Genomic DNA, 18,917 nt, shown 5'->3' on the forward strand with positions numbered 1-18,917 from the left:
CTTCCCAACAGACAGGCTATAATACGTTACAGCAGGGTCCTGATGTCCAGACAATACAGCAAGCTTCTTGCTGGCACCCCCCCCCCCCCCCAAGATTTCAATAGTCAAAGGCACAAACCAGGATTCCAAGACGCCAAAGTTCACAGCCAGGTCCCAAGACTCTCAAAGATAAAACTCCACAAGCCAGGAAGGGTGGGTCTGCCTTTTAGCCTTTCCCAAGAGCACCACACCCAAACCCAGCTGTTGCCTCTTTAATGCTGAAAGTACTTAGCCAATTGATTTCTTCTCTGAGTAGCTCTTCTTTGTCACAGATCAATTATGGCTTGTGCATTTTCCTCTAAGGAATCCAGGCTGCTTGCTGGGGAGAGCTCCCCCTGGTGGGACTCTGGCTGTCCTCCCTCTTCTTCAGCCTGGGATTCCTCCTCCTCGTCTGTCTGCACCTCCTGTTCCTCAGCCTCTCCCTCTGAGCTGGAAACCGACAGAAGATCAGCCGTTCCCTGAGGGGCCTCAGACGGAACCACAACACGCCCCTTTTGAAATTTTCATTTCTTTTACAATGATTATAAGTGAGTCTTTATTATCACTTGAAATTAACAAAGCTTGTGTTCAATAACCCTTAGCTATCAAGCAATATTCATATTCACTTATTATTACAGAATCATATTTAAGATACATTTATTTTAAAATAATGATTTTTCAAAATTGAAAAAAGCTGAAAGAGCTATAACTGAATTTTCACTTGTTTCAGGATGATCCTTGTCATTGCTACTTTTAAATGGGAGAATGCCTATTGAAGATTTCTAATTCAAGCCTAATCAAACTTCGGGTCTTTTAAATCTTGATGTAAATCTATTTGTGAACCCAAATATGCCAAATCTGAAATCCATAACAGCAAATATATTGAACATTATTACTTGTACTGACTATAATTATAGTGGAGCCTATAGAGTGAGGCTGTTATCACCTTAGCAATGGATGTCATTCCCTCCACCACTGCCACTTGAAAATCATGAAACAAAAAAATAATAATAATATTCTCCAGATAGGTGGAGAACAACAATCAGTGTGTTGACCTCCAATCAGGTTGACGGACGGAGGTCAACCCACTGACTGTTGTCTCTGCCGTTATTGAGAATCAACGTTCAGAGAAGGATAATTCAGAGATTGAATCACATTTGTTTTATGGAAAAAAATTTTTTTGCTTCACATAACAGATGTCCTGTCCCCAGATCATTGCATTATCTATAACAGTTGTCATTGTGGATAGGTTTTTCCCCACATCCATATCAAATTCACAAGCTTATAAGGTTTTTTTAAAATTTGATACATTAGTTGTTTTAATCATAATAAATCATAATCAAGTAGATATTTGGATATAATATAATAATAATAAGCCGCCCCGAGTCTACGGAGAGCGGCGGCATACAAATCCAATAAATAAATAAATAAATAAACAAACAAACAAACAAATAAATAAAACTAAACTTTGTATTAAATAAAGCCCTGAGGCTCCTAAGTTTCCATTTTTTTCTCTCTGTCCATTCAATTTGGTTAATTATAACTGTGGTAATTGATATAAGACACATTTATAGAATATGCTTTGAAAGTGACTCATTTTTCCCATAGTTAAAACTAATAATACACAGTTAAGTTTCCATGACCTAAAATGCTACAATTAAAACACAATGAAAATGAATATTTTCAGACACCTCCTAGCCATACTGTTGGTGGTCAGGACAGAGTTCAAGCTCTAATCCTGCTGCAGTTTATTCTTATAACATCAAACTGTAGCTAACATCACAGCCAAACTAATCTTTCTTAAAATGAGAACATCTTAGGGGTGTTTGTGTGTGTGTGTTCTAAATCATACTTTGCCCTTACCAGATCTCTACACATCCCTAGAAGATATTATCAGTCTGAATCTTTTAAAATATGTTTACAAAATAACTTCAATAGCAAAAATGCACAAGCTAATCTTATTAATTGACTGTAGATTTGCACTGTCTACTTTATCCATTCTCTAACAAAAGGGAGTTTTTTAAAAAAAAAGAAATTTCCATTGTTGAAATCTCTCATAAGATAAACGGTCAAAACAATGGTTGCATTCTGCTGTTCCTCGTAATACTTTGTGTAGTGGCAATAAAGTAAATTCCAAAATAAGAATGTTCTTCTGTTTATACAGTTTCAGGTGTGGGTGTGTCAAGTGAGGGTCTTGTGATGGGTCAACTGTGAGTCATCAGTGAGAGTCTTGTGAAGGGGAAGTTTCATCAGCTGATGGTCATTTGGGGGAGGGGCTTGTGTGGGTTGGTTGAGGGTTGGTGCTGTCTCTGGTTGGCTGTGTGGTTGATTTGGATTCTGAGAGGTTCATCGGCTAGTTGTAGGCCAATATATTTGTGGATGGAATTGCTTGTGGAATGCCAGGCTTTGATGAACTCACGAGTATGGTGGATGGTAGCATGGCCAATGATTTTTGTGTTGCTCCAATTGAACTGGTGCTATTTGGTGTCAGTGTGGGTAGAGATTAAGGATTTGGGATCATGGCATTTGACTGTCAGCCAGTTTTCACGGATCCTGGTTTTTAATTGATGCGATGTTTGTCAATTAAATGTGTCAGGTCTTGGAACTACTTATAGTTTCCTTGCAAATTACCTGCATCCATGTTATATGGTAGATTATTGTGAGGCTGGAGTGGTCTGCCATGTCGCAGGGCATTCATGTTTGTTTTGAGGGGGAGGGCACCCATTCTGGTGGAACATGGAACACAGAGTATTGCAGTGTCTTCCATGCCATGATCTGCTGCTGCCTTCACCTCCGCTGAGGCTAATTTTTCCACTATTTCTTTCTTTGATTTAATAGAGATGCAGTAGATTAAATACAAATCACAATTTATGATGGATATGCCATGTTTTCCAAACAAATTTATTAAATATTCAGGCTATTCAAACTACAAAAATCTGAAAAGTAGGGGGTTTCTTCCTTTCATCCCAAAAAGTGCATACGATTTATTTCCATCTATTACGTTGCAACCTACATTCTCTTTACTGCATATCTCATCTCTTTAACTAAATACAAAATCCTCATTGTCAGAAAGTCCAGTAAGAGTTGTCAGATACAAGCAATTATCTATTTTAACTTTGATCAAATAAGCCAGTTATATATTCCTTTCTATCCTTTTAACTATCTTAATTCAAATAAAACCCCACATCTTAATTTCTTGCCACAGTTTTTTATCCTTCCCCAGAAAAATCTTTCAAACCTTAGCAAATCTGTTTTGTAAATCTGATAAATTTATCCTTTTCTGGGAGATCAGTTCTCCGAGAATCCTTCAAAACTTTCATAGATGTCTTTTGTACATTCAGTAGGAGAAAAAACTCATATCTCTCTTTCTTTCCCGCCTCCCTCTCCCTGCCTCTCCTTTTTTGTGTAATAATTGTATACCTCCTTTATTTACAATTTCTATACATGTCACTGAAGTATCACCTATTTCATTTGAAACTCTAACACATCCTTTTTTTAGCACCATTCTTACTTTCTATATTTATTTCCACATTCAAGTTAATTTCAAACTTATCCAATGCATCCAATGCTTTTCATCCTCCATTGTATCCTTTACTATCCATTTATCAGTAATTTGCAAGTTTCAAAGACTATTTGTCAAAAAAGCTTTCCATCAAATAGCTCATTATTAGATTATTTCTTTCTCCACTGCATCTGGAAGGAGAGTCCAACATGGGTAATTCACCAATCTTATTGGTAGAGACTGAGTTAATTTAAATATTTAAATATGAGGTAGTCACCGCCCCTTAGCAGCCCCCAATACCTCAGTTTTAAAAACTCAGTCTTAGTGTAGAGACTGTTGAGTTGGCTTCTCTGATGAAGCATTAATAATAATAGTAATAATAATAATAGTAATAATACTAATAATGATAGTAATAATAAATTATTAATTTTTCTGGTTTTTTTTCCCCTTTCTTTTTGCAGGTGCTGTGAATCAGGAAAGGGATTTCAAGGGGTCTCTGCCCTCCGCGGGCAGAATCACCCCCACCGTGAATCTCCTCGAGCTTCCCTTCCCTCAGTGGGTACTATGCTCAGCGAGGAGCAACTCAGCCTTGGGTCCCCGGCCTCAGTGGCCATACCCGGCTGCCAGCTGAAGGTGAGGGGGTCAGCCCCCCTCACTGGGAAGCTTGGACGGCGAGAATTTCGCCGGGAACGAAGGCGCTTGGGTTTGGCGCCCAGCCAGCGCCTCTCAGCTGTTCGGCGGCTATTTTGACAGCCGCCGCCGCCGCCGCCGCAAGCCGCTCGCTGAGCCGGAAAAGCCGCGCGGATCGGCTATTTGAAACGGCTGTCAGATTCGAGCGTGGGGGGGGCAGGGCCCTTACCGGTGAGCCTCCCAGAGCCTGTCAGCGGCAAAAAAAGCGGGAACGCCATTTTTGAAGGCAAGGAATCCCGCGCCCGCCATGATTGGGCGGGTAATGTTGCTCTCCGCCCAATCACTGGGCGCGACCAACTGTCACTGGGCAGCATTATGCTCTAAATTGCCTAGACGCCATTTTTCGCTGATATTTGGCCATTGACAGTCGTGTCTGTCAAGTGTCTCTTGAGCTCGCTGTTTAAAAACAACTGTGAACTGTGAGTATGGAGGAAAAGACCCTTGAGAAGTCATCTTCCCCCAGTGTATTGCCTCAGGATAAAGGCAAGGGGAAGTCCAAGGACAAATCTAAGGCCCAAGCATCTTCATCAATGAAGGAGGCAGAGAGGCGCATTAAAGCGTTGGAGCAGAGACTGGAGGCAGCCCTCTTAACTCCTAGAACCACCTCTCCCTTATTGCAGGCCAGGGATCCACCAGCCCAATGTAATTTGAGACCATCAGAGACATTATCAGAGAGGGAATGGTCTCCAGAGAGGCAGCACTTCATGCCTCAAGTGGTTCCTCCTGCTGGGCCTCAGCAACAAGGGTCTGCCAGCCACTCATTACGGAGTGCCCCATCTGCCACCTTTACACCCACTGCGGCTGGGTTGCGTGTGGCACCTGATACCTGGCAGCAGATGTCCCCTGCCTTGCAAGGCCTCATCTCTGATGTATACTCACAAGGGATGGCTGTGGGGGTGCAACAAACTGCCCAACACCCCCGCTCTGCACAGCCCAAGAACCTGTGGGCTGCACCGCCCCCCTCGGGTATGGGGTCCTGGATGGAGGAGCCGTCTCCCCTGGAGGACATGGAAAAAGAATACGATTTTTCAGATGATGAATCAGCTCCAGATCCTCCTGTGCAAGCTGGACTTTTTAAGGCTCCCCTTTTTAAAATTCTGCTACACAAAGCTAAGCAGGTGGCAGATTTACCAGGTCCAACCAAGGCCTCCGAGGCCTCAGAGGACCCTAAGCCTTCAGCAGTGCTATTCAAGGAGCCCCAACCTGAGACTGAACATGTGCCATCCTCCGATATATTTAGGCAAAGCATCAAACGCCCATGGCAACAGCCTGCAGCAGCTCAAGGTCCTTCAGTCATCGAAAGGAAATTTTATACCTTGGATGATGACATGGAAAAGCTGCTAGAATTTCCGCCCATCGATCAGCCAGTAATGACCTTGATCTCTAAGGCCTTAGTACCATCTGAGACTGGTGACAGCTTGAAGCCGGAGGATAGAAAGGCGGAAATTTTATTGAGGAAATCACATCATATGGCTAGCTGGGCGTTTCGGGCAGCGACCGCGGCTTCATTTTTCAATAGGGCCTCCATAATGTGGTTACAGGAGGTACAGACCCGCCTAGGTCCGGAAGAAGGTCGCTTACGTCAGGACCTCAGTAAATTATTGGCAGCTGCGGAGTTTTCTGCGGATGCAACTCTCCATGCCGCAAAGTTTTCGGCTAGAGGGATGGCGGCGTCACTTGCATCCAGACGCCTCCTGTGGCTGAGGAGTTGGCCAGCGGACCTGAAGTCCAAGTGGAACCTGGCATCATCTCCATACCAAGGGGAGAAGCTCTTTGGAGAAGCCTTGGACCCTGTCCTCATCGAGGATAAGGACAAACGTAAGACCCTCCCTAGAGCATACCGGCGCCAGGAGCGTAGACCCAATCCTTACGCTCGCCGTCAGCCCTTTCGTTGGGATTCCTCTTCCTCGGCGAGTCAAGGTAATAGGTCATACACCCAAAATCAGTATGGCCAGCCCACCTTTAGAGGGGACCGAGCGGCCTTTCAGGATAGGCCCAGAGGATACCAGCAGTCTCGGCGTCCTTTTAGAGGGAACCAACGTGGCTTCAGGCGCACAAAATGACTTGGCTCCATTACAGCCCATAGGAGGCAAACTTCAACGCTTCAGTGCCTCCTGGAGAATTACCTCCACCGACAAGTGGGCAAGGGCCACAATATCAAGAGGACTGCGCCTGGAATTCTTGCAGCCCCCGCCAAACCGGTTTGTCACCTGTCCACTAACGCGAGACCCACTCAAAAGACGTCATCTTCAACTGGAGATAACACACCTTCTCAACATACAAGCAATAGAGAAGGTGCCCGAACATGCCAAGGGCACGGGATTTTATTCCGTTGTGTTCCTAGTGCCGAAGTCTTCGGGGGGGTTCAGGATGATATTAAACCTAAAGCTCCTGAATACCTTCATTCGGTATCGCAGATTTCGCATGCACTCCCTGCAGTCAATTTTGGCCTCTGTTCGGCACAACGATTTTCTCACATCTATCGACCTCAAAGAGGCTTACCTGCATGTTCCGGTTTGGCCAGCTCATCGTCGGTATCTCAGGTTTTGTCTCAACGGGGTCCACTACCAGTACCGTGCCATGCCGTTCGGCCTATCTTCGGCTCCCCGTACATTTACGAAGCTGATGGACATTCTGACAGCACATCTAAGGGCCCAGTCCATAAGAGTTATGGCATACTTGGACGACATAATCGTTATGTCCAAGTCTATGGTCCAAGCGCAACACCATCTGGCGCTCACACGGGAAACTCTGGAGAGGCACGGGTACACGGTCAACGTGGAGAAGAGCCATCTTCATCCCACCACATCAATCCAACACCTCGGCTCCATCATAGACACCGCAGAGGACACGGTCTCGCTAACACCAGAGAGGGTCCTCAATATACGGAGATTGGTAACCAGCCTTCGTCGACAAAGGCAAATACCGTTGGCGACATTGTCCAAGGTACTAGGGACTATGGTCTCAGCCATAGGGATTGTGCCTTGGGCTCGCCATCATATGAGGGGCCTCCAATGGTTTCTCCTCCCGGCCCAGAGGGACAAGATGAGTCACTCCCACCGAAAGGTGCGACTCCCAGCTTCGGTCAAGCAGTCGCTGGCATGGTGGTTGTCCCCAGCCTTGATCCAGGGTTCTCCTCTTCGCAGCCACGAGCGTGTGATCATCACAACAGACGCGAGCTTGTCGGGCTGGGGCGCTCATATGGGGCCTCATATAGCTCAGGGCCTGTGGTGTCAGGAGGACTTAACCCAGGTCAATATCAACGTTCTCGAACTCAGAGCGGTTTTCTTAGCCCTTCAGGCCTTCGCTCCCTGGGTTCAAGACAGGCATGTCCTGGTTCTGACGGACAACGTGGCCACAAAAGCCCACCTGAACCATCAAGGAGGTACCAGATCTCATCGCCTCATGACTCAAGCCACGGACCTCTTCGATTGGGCCGAATCTCATCTGGCCTCTCTGACGGCGGAGCATATTGCCGGGACCAGCAATGTGCAGGCGGACTGGCTGAGCAGGTCCACTCTGGATCCTTCGGAGTGGCAGCTGGACCCTGCACTCTTCAAGCAGATAGTGCTACGATTTGGTCTTCCATTGGTGGACCTCTTCGCAACCCCAGCAAACACCCAATTGCAGAGGTTTTTCTCCCGGTTTCCGACTCCAGGGGCGGAAGGGGTCAACGCCCTATGGTCACCATGGCCCCAGGGGTTACTGTATGCCTTTCCCCCCACGTGTCTTATTCAACGGATATTAGACAAGACAATTCGGGAGGGGATGGAAATGATCTTGGTGGCTCCCTATTGGCCGTGACGGGCTTGGTTTGCAGACCTAGTAGCCCTGTCGGTGTCTTCCCCGTGGAGGATTCCAGATTCCGAGGTAGTGTTGGTTCAGGGGTCAGTTTGCCATCCGGACCCTCAGTGGTTCAAACTGACCGCCTGGCACTTGAAAGGGCGGGTCTGAGACAGCAAGCCTTACCAGACGAGGTTATATCCACCATACAGGCAGCACGTCGCCCATCTACGGTAAGACTCTACCAGTCCACTTGGGCGGCCTTCTGTAGGTTTTGTTCGGATCACCAGCTTAACCCGGGGGAGGCTTCGGTTGTGTCAATCTTACGATTCCTACAGTCAGGGGTGGAGAAGGGGTTAGCCCCAAATACCTTGAAAAGGCATTTAGCGGCTCTGGCAACCATCATCCGGGTACCCCACGCTCGCTCCCTGGCTCAGGATCCTTGGATTAGGGATTTTATTAAGGGCGCGATTAACACTCATGCGCCTCCAGTGCATAGGTTCCCGACGTGGGACCTTTCCCTAGTACTCAAGGCGTTGACAGCCCCTCCTTTCGAGCCAATGAGGACGATTCCAGTACGATTGCTCTCCTTAAAGACTGCCTTTTTAGTGGCAATTACGTCGGCACGCAGAGTGTCGGAGCTGTCAGCCCTGTCTACGCGTGCAGATTTATGTATATTCCACCCTGATCGGGTAGTTTTAAGGTTGGACCCTACATTTATTCCCAAAATTAACTCTGGGTTTCATAGGGCTCAAGAGTTAGTCTTGCCAGACTTTTGCACACATGGACAGCACCCTCTCGAGCTGAGATGGCACAAGGTAGATGTTCGGAGGGCCTTGAAAATCTACATCAGACGGACTGGACATTTCAGGAAATCTGAGCGGCTGTTTGTGTCCTTTGGTCAGCGATCAATGGGTCTGGCAGTGTCAGCTAAATCCATCAGTCGCTGGCTGAAAGACTGTATTGAGGAGGCTTACAAAGCCCGGTCTCAGGTACCACCAACCGGGGTAACAGCGCATTCCACTAGAAGTGCAGCCACTTCAGTGGCTTGGAGGACTCAGGCGTCCATTGAGGACATTTGCAGGGCGGCTACGTGGGCGTCTCCTAATACCTTCATACGCCATTACAAACTGGACTCAGTAGCTTCGGCGGAAGCTTCGTTTGGGAGACGGGTTTTGCAGCAAGTGTGTTCAACTCCTGCGACCGTAGCTCAGCCTTTTCCCTCCCATGGGTAGTAATCTTTGGCATATCCCATGTTGGACTCTCCTTCCAGATGCAGTGGAGAAGAACCGTTGTACATACCTGAACGGTCTTCTCGATGCACTGGAAGGAGAGTCCAAACCCACCCGGCATGGTTGTTTCGCCAAGTCGCTGGAGTTTGGGATTCAATTTACACTGTTATGAGGTTATATGGTTGTTGTTCAATAAACAGGTTATCCTTAAACTGGCTTCGTTTTTAAAACTGAGGTATTGGGGGCTGCTAAGGGGCGGTGACTACCTCATATTTAAATATTTAAATTAACTCAGTCTCTACCAATAAGATTGGTGAATTACCCATGTTGGACTCTCCTTCCAGTGCATCGAGAAGACCGTTCAGGTATGTACAATGGTTCTTCCATTCTTTTGTTATCCTATAGCTCTTCCTAGTGTCCAGCTCCGCCTAGTGTCCAACACCAGTATCCAACATTTAAAGACCCATTATCTTATTTGGCTACCAAAAAGGTAAACAATGCCACTTTCTGACAAGAAGATGTTTCCTGAAAAGATAGTTATAATTCTAAATCCATTTGAGCTCTTGATCCATTGTTAAATTGTTTAAAATCCATAAGTTATCTTTTGTTGATTAATCCAGAAAGCAATGATTTTCACAAGTTTTTAAAATTATATTTAAACATTTTTCTCTAAGATGAAGGCAACTCACCCAGTGAAGGCATTATAACATCGTTCTGAAGAATATTAATTTTTCTAAACCAATGTGGGAGGGGAGCACAAATAAAAAGTGATTAAGAATTCAGTTCAGTCAAGTTTAATGTCTTTTAAAATGGCTGCATTGAGGGTTGTGAGAAAATACGGTTCCTTCCTCAAATCCCAGCTTCTCCATCCAAAAGCAAACTGCAAAAAGAGGATTCCTGCAGTTTACTTGCAAGAAGTGGCTTTAAGGAGTCACACAGGCTATTTTAAAGATCTCTCTCTAATCGGGAGGGAATTTTGGCAGCCAAAAACCTGAATCCTGCACTGATCTCTGTCATAATGTTGTCCCACTGCAAAGTGGACATTTAGCTCATGGTGGCTCTCAACAAGAAGACAGATAAAAGTGCTATGTTTGACTCATCTGAAATGGCTTCTATTTTAAGGAAATTAAATAATTTTCTCTGGGCTTTAAATTATAAATATGATAGATAAGTAGCTAATAGCCTTCTTATGTTAAAGTATCCAGTTATGATAGACTTCAGAGGGAAGTCAGTAGATATTTTATGGTTGAACTAAGGTATTTTTTTTTGTATTTCATTTGCAGAAGATGGGCAAAAGTGTCTGATTTTATTTAGTGATTGATTCCCTTATATTAACCATTGCTTTGTACGTGCTTGTTGTACAAGAGCTTATTTTCTCTATTAAGCATAAAAAAAATAAAAGTTTATGTAAATATAAATTAATTTCTCATTTTAGGCAAAATTGTGGGATTTTGTATGTGCATCAGCATCACTTGCACTAGAGAATGATATTAATCTATTCACTCAGCAGGAATTCATAAAAATCCCCCAACTTATTTTTAAAAACAAACTTAGTATTCTCAGCATGCCTAGATATTTTAGGACAATTTCTTTGAGTGGTAGTGGCTGGTAAATATAATGGAAAACTAATTAGAAAGAGGTTCTACTGTATACCAGAATGGAGGATTGAGCTGTGCAATTCTAAGCATTTTCCAATCTCCATTTCAATAAAGCATTTTAAACTTCAGAATTTATTGGAAAATCAGCATAGAGCTGGACATGTCCTTAGAGGTCTTCTAGTCCAGCCTGCAGGAAACCCTTCAATGATGAGACACCTACAACTTCTTAAGGCAAACTGTTTCGCTGGTTAATTGTTCTTGCTGTTACAAAGTTTCTCCTTAATTCCGGGTTGTTTCTCTCCTTGATTAGTTTCCATCCATTGTTTGTTGTCTTGCCTTCTGGTGCTTTGGAAAACAAGTTGACTCCTTCTTTATGGTAGCTGCTCAAATATTGAAATACTGCCATCTTGTCAACCTAGTCCAGTGATGGCGAACTTTTTATTCCTTGGGTGCCAAAAGAGCGAGTGCCCACATGCGAGTGCCCACATGCATAATTCAATGCCTGGGGAGAGTGAAAACAGCTTCCCCCACCCCCCGGAGGCCCTCTGGAGACCAGAAACAACCTGGACTCTGGAGACCAGAAACAACTGATTTCCTTGGAGCTAGGGGATGGTAAAAATGCCCTCCTCCATCCCCCCAAGGCTCTTTGGAAGCCAAAAATGCCCTCCCAGAGCCTCTGTGCGAGCCAAAAATCAGCTGGCTGGCACACACATGCACATTGGAGCTGAGCTAGGGCAACGGCTCACGTGCCAGAACATATGGTTTCACGTGCCACCTGTGGCCCCCGTGCCATAGGTTCACCATCACTGCCCTAGTCCTTCCATTCTCTAGACCAGTGGTTCTCAATCTTCCTAATGCTGCAACCCTTTAATATAGTTCCTCATGTTGTGGCGACCCCCAACCCATAAAATTATTTTCAGTACATGATTTTAAATTTACCCAGTAATTATAATTCGTGATGTATCATTTTACCTTCAATACTGCTGCTTTCAACACAATAGCTCCTTTCTACACATCTGTGACTGGTACACATAAGTACATTATGATGCCAACCCTGTCACATACACTTGCATTTGTACAGAGTTTATGTGATGGGGTTGGCACAATGATGTCATCACACCAGGTACTTGTATGTGAGCGTATCTGCATTTAGGTGGACCTGCCTGGAGACAGATAGAGGAGCAGTGTCTTGGCTCCTAAGAAATATGTGTTTTCATATGTTTTTAGACCCCTGTGAAAGGGTTGTTTGACCCCCAAAGGAGTCGCAACCCGCAAGTTGAGAACCGCTGCTCTAGACAAACCATATCCAGGTTCTGCAACTGTATTTCATATGTTTTAGTCCCCAAGCCTTTAATCATCCTAAATGTAACCAATAATTAAACTTGTGCTAAAATGTAGGTGTCATATACGCTAGTTCAGTGATGACTAACATTTTTCTCATCATGTGCCGGAATCCATAATGCAATGCATGCCTGACACCCACCTCACCCCCTGCCAGTGTGTACATGCGTGTGACATCCCCCCCCCGTGCTCTCCCAATCCCCGAGCATACACACATGACACCACAGCCCCCTTTTGGGGCTAGTGGGCCTCTCTACAGCTTCCTAGAACCAAAAATGGGCTGCATAGGGGAAGCAAACTCCCCATGCTCTCCCTGCATATGTGCACATGACCCCCCCTCCAATCCTCTAAGCGTGTGCACGCGTGTGCTTCCCACATGCGCCCTGTCCTCTGTACATGCATAGCAAACATCCAAAAATCAGCTGGCTGGGGGGTGTCATGTGTTCATGCGTGGTGGAGCTGGGCAATAGCTTACATGCCCACATAGAGGGCTCTGCATGCTACCTGTGTTCTAGGTAGATCAAAATCCTAGCAAAAATTAAGATCCTGTACAGTAGTGGGTTGCTACCAGTGCAGTAGCAGACTGTGAGCCAGTAGGGGCCGCCAGATTGCACAATTTGTGCATGACCATTCCGGCGACAGTCCTATGGGCACCGCCTTCTCATTTTTTGGGGTATTTTTTGCTTGTGTGCATAAACAGAAGCAAAATCACGCAAGGGGATGCGCGTGTGCAAGATTTCAGGGATTTTCTGCTTTTGCGTGTGCGCAGAAGCAAAAAATAGCCAAAATCGTGTGCATGTGTGTCCTCTCACGAAATTTCAAAACATGCTGGGGACATGCATGCATAGTGCACACATGCAACACAACCAAAGCTATATACACAGCGCACCAATAGCAGCAGTAGTAGCAGTCTGCCACTGATCCTGCCAGGGTGTGGGGGGGGAGTAAATATTCCATACTATTACAAAATTCTTTGCAGAATTGCTATAGAATGCTATTTTATGCATACATAGAACAAGGATTATAAACAAGAAATGATGATTCAAAAGAATTTGTAACTACCGTATACCTCAGAATGTTAGGAACAGGAAAATTAAGAAGTGATAAGTAGGTAGAATTTTGTGGGGAAATCCACATAACATGAGTAAAGTATCAAGCAAGTTAGCACTAAGGAATCAAGAAACCAAGAAATTAAAAGCATCTATAAAACTACTTTAGAAAATCTTCTTTTAGAAAATACAGTTTTAACACAGAAAGCAAATCATCATTAGGAGTTAATGCCTACAAGAAAAAGTTGTATAAATTGTTCTTGCTTCATTCTTCAAATAGCTTAGTATAGCACTGATACAACTCTCCCAGTAATTTCATGTAAAAGCATCCAATTAATCTATCCTTCCTTGAAAGCTCCTGCTAGATAAATGTTTAAATGAAAATGTTTTTTTTCCTAGTGGCTTTAAAATAAATTCTAGTATACTTAGGTTATATTCTCAGATACTATCAGAAGCACAATTAGTTTGGAAATAGAGTCATTCAAGTAAGATGAGCGAGGACATGGTATATAAATAGGTTACAATTTGGTGTTTTAATATAGGTTGCAATTTAAATGGCCTTTTAGCTAGAGCTGAGCAAACTGCATTTCTTAATTTTATCTTGTACTTTTAACAGTAATATATTACACTTACAGTATTTCGTTTGTTGCCGTTATAATAGAGAAAAGTATTTCTTCTGAGACCTCATGATACTAATATTCTTTGTATTTTTTAATGACTACTCCAGAAAGAGGCAAACAAGCAGCTACTTAAGCAACAGTTGGTCAATGTTATAAATTCTCAAAAATACAGTAGTACCTCATGATACGAACCCATCGTCTTACGAACTTTCTGAGATACAAACCCGGGGTTCGGGATTTTGGTGCTTCCTGTTAAGAACTTTTCTCACCTTACAAACCCGCCACCCCAAAAGCTGACCTCGGACGTTCGGCAAAAGTTCGGGTTCAGGAGGCCGCTGAGAAGCAACGCTGCCTGGCTGTCACCTTTTGAAACAGCCGGGGGGCTTCTTGGCGGCCTCCTGAACACTGAACCCGAACTTTTGCCGAACTTCCAGGTTCGGCATTCAGGAGGCTGCCGAGAAGCGCCGCCGCCTGGCTGTCACCTTTTGAAACAGTCGGGGGACTTCTCGGCGGCTTCCCAAATGCCGAACCCGAAGTTCGGCAAAAGTTCGGGTTTGGCGTTTGGGTTCGGGAGGCTGCTGAGAAGTGCCGCCATCCGGCTGTCACCTTTACAGAAGAGCCGCGGAGCTGTCAGCCGGTCGGGAAGGACGTCTCCATGACATCAAAGCTCCACCCATGGAATTCCCTATTGGAATTCTCCACCTCCGTTTGAGCCTCCTGACCGGCCGACAGCTCCACGGCTCTTCTGTAAAGGTGACAGCTGGGCGGCGGCACTTCTCGGCAGCCTCCCGAACCCGAGCGCCAAACCCGAACTTTTGCCAAACTTCCGCATTCGGAGGAACGCCGAGAAGCCCCTGGATATTTCAAAGGTGACAGCTGGGCGGCGGCGCCCAGCAGAGTGCCATTTTTGCGATTTTTTTTTTTGCTTGCACGCATTGAGATCAACCAAGGGCAAGGGGTGAGGTATCATCAGTACGCTGATGATACCCAGCTTTACATCTCCACCCCATGTCCAGTCAACGAAGCAGTGGAAGTGATGTGCCGGTGTCTGGAGGCTGTTGGGGCCTGGATGGGTGTCAACAGACTCAAACTCAACCCGGATAAGACGGAGTGGCTGTGGGTTTTGCCTCCCAAGGACAATCCCATCTGTCCGTCCATTACCCTGGGGGGGGAATCATTGACCCCCTCGGAGAGGGTCCGCAACTTGGGCGTCCTCCTCGATCCACAGCTCACATTAGAGAACCATCTTTCAGCTGTGGCGAGGGGGGCATTTTCCCAGGTTCGCCTGGTGCACCAGTTGCGGCCCTATCTGGACCGGGACTCATTGTTCACAGTCACTCATGCCCTCATCACCTCGAGGTTCGACTACTGTAAAGTGTTGGTTATGACCTTTAAAGCCCTTCATGGCACTGGACTAGAATATCTCCGAGACCGCCTTCTGCCGCACGAATCCCAGCGACCGATTAGGTCCCACAGAGTGGGCCTTCTCCGGGTCCTGTCAACTAAACAATGTCGGTTGGCGGGCCCCAGGGGAAGAGCCTTCTCTGTGGCGGCCCCGACTCTCTGGAACCAACTCCCCCCAGAGATTAGAACTGCCCCTACTCTCCCTGCCTTCCATAAACTCCTTAAAACCCACCTTTGTCGTCAGGCATGGGGGAACTGAAACACCTCCCCCGGGCCTGTACAATTTATGCATGGTATGTTTGTGTGTGTGTTTGTTAGTAAAATGGGGTTCTTTTTTAAAAAAAAAATATTTTAAATTATATTTGGATTTGTTATGTATTGCTGTGTCGTGCTGTGAGCCGCCCGAGTCTGCGGAGAGGGGCGGCATACAAATCTAAATAAAAAAATTAAAAATAAAATAAAATAAATCACTTTTACATTGTTTCCTATGGGAAACATTGTTTCATCTTATGAACCTTTCGCCTTATGAACCTCCTTCCGGAACCAATTAAGTTTGTAATACGAGGTATCACTGTATTATGCTTTTATTAATGCTTTCTGGTAAATAAAGCAATGCTTCTGTTTTTAAGAGTTTTAACAGATCTTTTTTTTGCTTAAAATAACAATCAGTTGTCTTTTGATAATAACTTACAAGCTTACTGTAAAGCTTTCCTTTTTACGTGCATTACAAGGTGTATCTACATAATTGTTAGGCACAGGATTTCCTTATACTGAGGCAAAGGCCTGTGCTGTGTTTACAGTTTATCAAACTGAACATTAACAATGTATTTGAATGTTGATGCACACTTAGTAATTGTTTCATTAGCATGAATAAAGAAGTATGTAAGTCAGAAGGAATGCATAATAACAAATATGGGGTTTACTGCTGTGAGGCAAATTCAGGAGGTATGGTTCAAACAGTATATTTTTTTAAAAAAACTGGTATATAGATAAACTCTGTTAACAGACAGGGATTGAACTTGGTTACTTCATTCATTCATTCGATTTATATCCCTTTATCTTTAAATATATATTGCCATTGGAAGTCACATAATATGGAACCTACATTTTGGAAATGTTTTCTCATTCAAAGGGATTTTTAAAAAAACTTCATTGATGGAAAGTTTATCTACAGACTAGTTACATTCTCAATATTGTTTGTTTTAATGTCCATTTATATTAGATGTGAAGAATATTTTGCTGTTACTGGCTTAAATATAGACAGCTTTAGCTATCCTTGAAAAGCATTTGGAAATTTCAACCGTTGTGGAGGCCCAGGCAGTTATTGGAACCCTTCGGATAATCCATGTTTACAACATTGCTTGGTGAGCTGCGCTGGCTGCCAGTCTGCTTCCGGCTGCAATTCATTCTGGATGTTGGTTATTATTTTTAAACCCCTGCATGGCATGGGTTCGGGTTACTTAAGGCAGTATTTCCCAACCTTGGCACTTGAAGATATTTGGACTTCAACTCCCAGAATTCCCCAGCCAGCATTTGCTGGCTGGGGAATTCTGGGAGTTGAAGTCCAGATATCTTCAAGTTGCCAAGATTGGCCAACACTGACTTAAGGAACTGTCTCACCCACCGAGACTGGCCCATTACCTTCGCTGGCAGAGATGGTATGCTAGGCTCTGACAATCAAGGAATTCCAACTGGCAGGGTTCAGGAGAAGTGCCTTGTTTGTCATGGTTGCCTTGGGAACATCTTACCTTGTGAAGTGAGATTGGCTCTCATCCTTCTTACCTTCTTCAGGAGCCGGAAGACCTGACTTTGCCAGATAGCTTTGGGGACGTAATGAGGAGGTTTCACACTGGCAGTCATTTATGAATTACAGTAATAGGCAATACCATCACCCTGTGCATTCTGTTCCCTCCCTCCCTCCCCATTTTTAAAACTATAATTTTATCTCGATCTGGATTTCTATTGTTTGAGAGATATTTATTTCTTAGTAGTTTAATGTCCTAGGCCAGTGATGGCTAACCTTTTTTCCATCACGTGACAAAAGCAGGGGAGCGCAGGGAGGTTGCGTGCATGCCGACAGCCGTAATTCAATGTGGGGGAGCATGCACATATGTGTGTGACTCCCCATGTTCCCCCCGTTTTTGGCACACAATGGCATGAGGGCAAAACCTGCCTTTTCCACCCCGTGAAAGTCCTCCGGAGGCCAAAAAACGCCTTGCTAGAGCCTCCACGCAAGCCCTTTACTTACCTCAAAATAGGTCATGTGGAGACTCCTGGGAGGGAAGGGGGCATGGCCAGCCGAAAATCAGCTGGCCAACGCATGCATGCGCACTGGAGCTGATCTACAGCAATGGTTGATTTCTTAGTGATTTAAGAAACATAGAAACATAGAAGTCTGACTGCAGAAAAAGATCTCATTGTCCATCTAGTCTGCCCTTATACTATTTTCTGTATTTTATCTTAGGATGGATATATGTTTATCCCAGGCATGTTTAAATTCAGTTACTGTGGATTTATCCACCACGTCTGCTGGAAGTTTGTTCCAAGGATCTACTACTCTTTCAGTGAAATAATATTTTCTCATGTTGCTTTTGATCTTTCCCCCAACTAACTTCAGATTGTGTCCCCTTGTTCTTGTGTTCACTTTCCTATTAAAAACACTTCCCTCCTGGACCTTATTTAACCCTTTAATATATTTAAATGTTTCGATCATGTCCCCCCTTTTCCTTCTGTCCTCCAGACTATACAGATTGAAGAAACAGTAAATAGCACGTTTTTTGACTAACATCAGTCAACTCTTAACTGAACTGTTCTAGTGCTGGAACACTTGGCATGTAACAAATTGGTAAAGGCTAATTGATGTTTTGGAGGAGTAAAGGTGTAGAGGAAAACTGCTTATCAGGGAATGTTTTCACTTGTTCAGTCAGCTCTGTTTTTTTTTTTTAATATGCTACAAATTAAAGCCTCTCCTCTACTCTATCCATGCACCATCCCTAATAAAACTGCAGTACGAACTGGACGCTTGAGAGAAGCTTGCTTATTCCCCACACTACTTCTCTTGTTTTGGTGTACAGCCGGCGCCAGCCTGAAAAAAACTGATTCAGATGCTTCCTTATTGGCATTAACTTCCCAGGCTTGGCTTTTGCTGAAGAATTTGTAAAAAGGAGCAGCTGTTTGCCTTTTCTAGCTGAGAGTAGTTGTCCCCCCCCCTTCCAGTTTCCATTGCTGCTTTCTTATTGGCTGAAGCAAGGAAGGAGGAAGGGTTAGAGGGAAGTAAGCTATGAACTCTGTGAATGTAGTTGGACTAGTTTTTTGAGAAGGATAGGAAAGAGAGGGTGAGCTATCGAGATCGGTGCTAGCAGCTTCCAGTTCTCTCTCTCCCTTTCTCTCTCTCCCCATCAAACCATCCCTCTCCCCACTTCTCTTTCTGTCTCTCTTGAACATGGTTGGGGATCATTGTAACCACAGCAGTGAAAGACCTGTACTTTCTCAAACTCCCAAAACTGGAATAAGTTGCAAAATGGTTCTACAAGCAGTAGGAAAAGTATTAAGGTAAACACTGTTTATACTTTTTCCCCCTTATGTATCCCTGTCTTATCCTGCAGTATATGCGGTACTAATTAATTCGTGGGATAATCTGCCACTTTTTGATACTTAATGATAAAACCACCATTGATTGA

At 44.5% G+C, this 18,917-nt stretch overlaps 1 protein-coding gene across 3 annotated transcripts in view; it reads left to right on the forward strand.

Moving 5' to 3' along the window:
• Positions 1-18,917, forward strand: part of MOB2 (MOB kinase activator 2) — a 145,852-nt gene that overhangs the window by 81,805 nt on the left and 45,130 nt on the right. Inside the window, exon 1 of one of the 3 annotated variants that reach the window (XM_070765130.1) lies at positions 18,503-18,789. The exons of the other annotated variants lie outside the window; for them this stretch is intronic. Coding sequence (XP_070621231.1) covers positions 18,680-18,789 — 110 coding nt within the window. The 5' untranslated portion in view covers positions 18,503-18,679. Of the gene's footprint in view, positions 1-18,502; positions 18,790-18,917 lie in introns of those variants that run through there. 3 annotated transcript variants of the gene reach the window in all.

This window comes from Erythrolamprus reginae, chromosome 1, assembly GCF_031021105.1.
Source record: "Erythrolamprus reginae isolate rEryReg1 chromosome 1, rEryReg1.hap1, whole genome shotgun sequence".
NCBI lineage: Eukaryota > Metazoa > Chordata > Lepidosauria > Squamata > Dipsadidae > Erythrolamprus > Erythrolamprus reginae.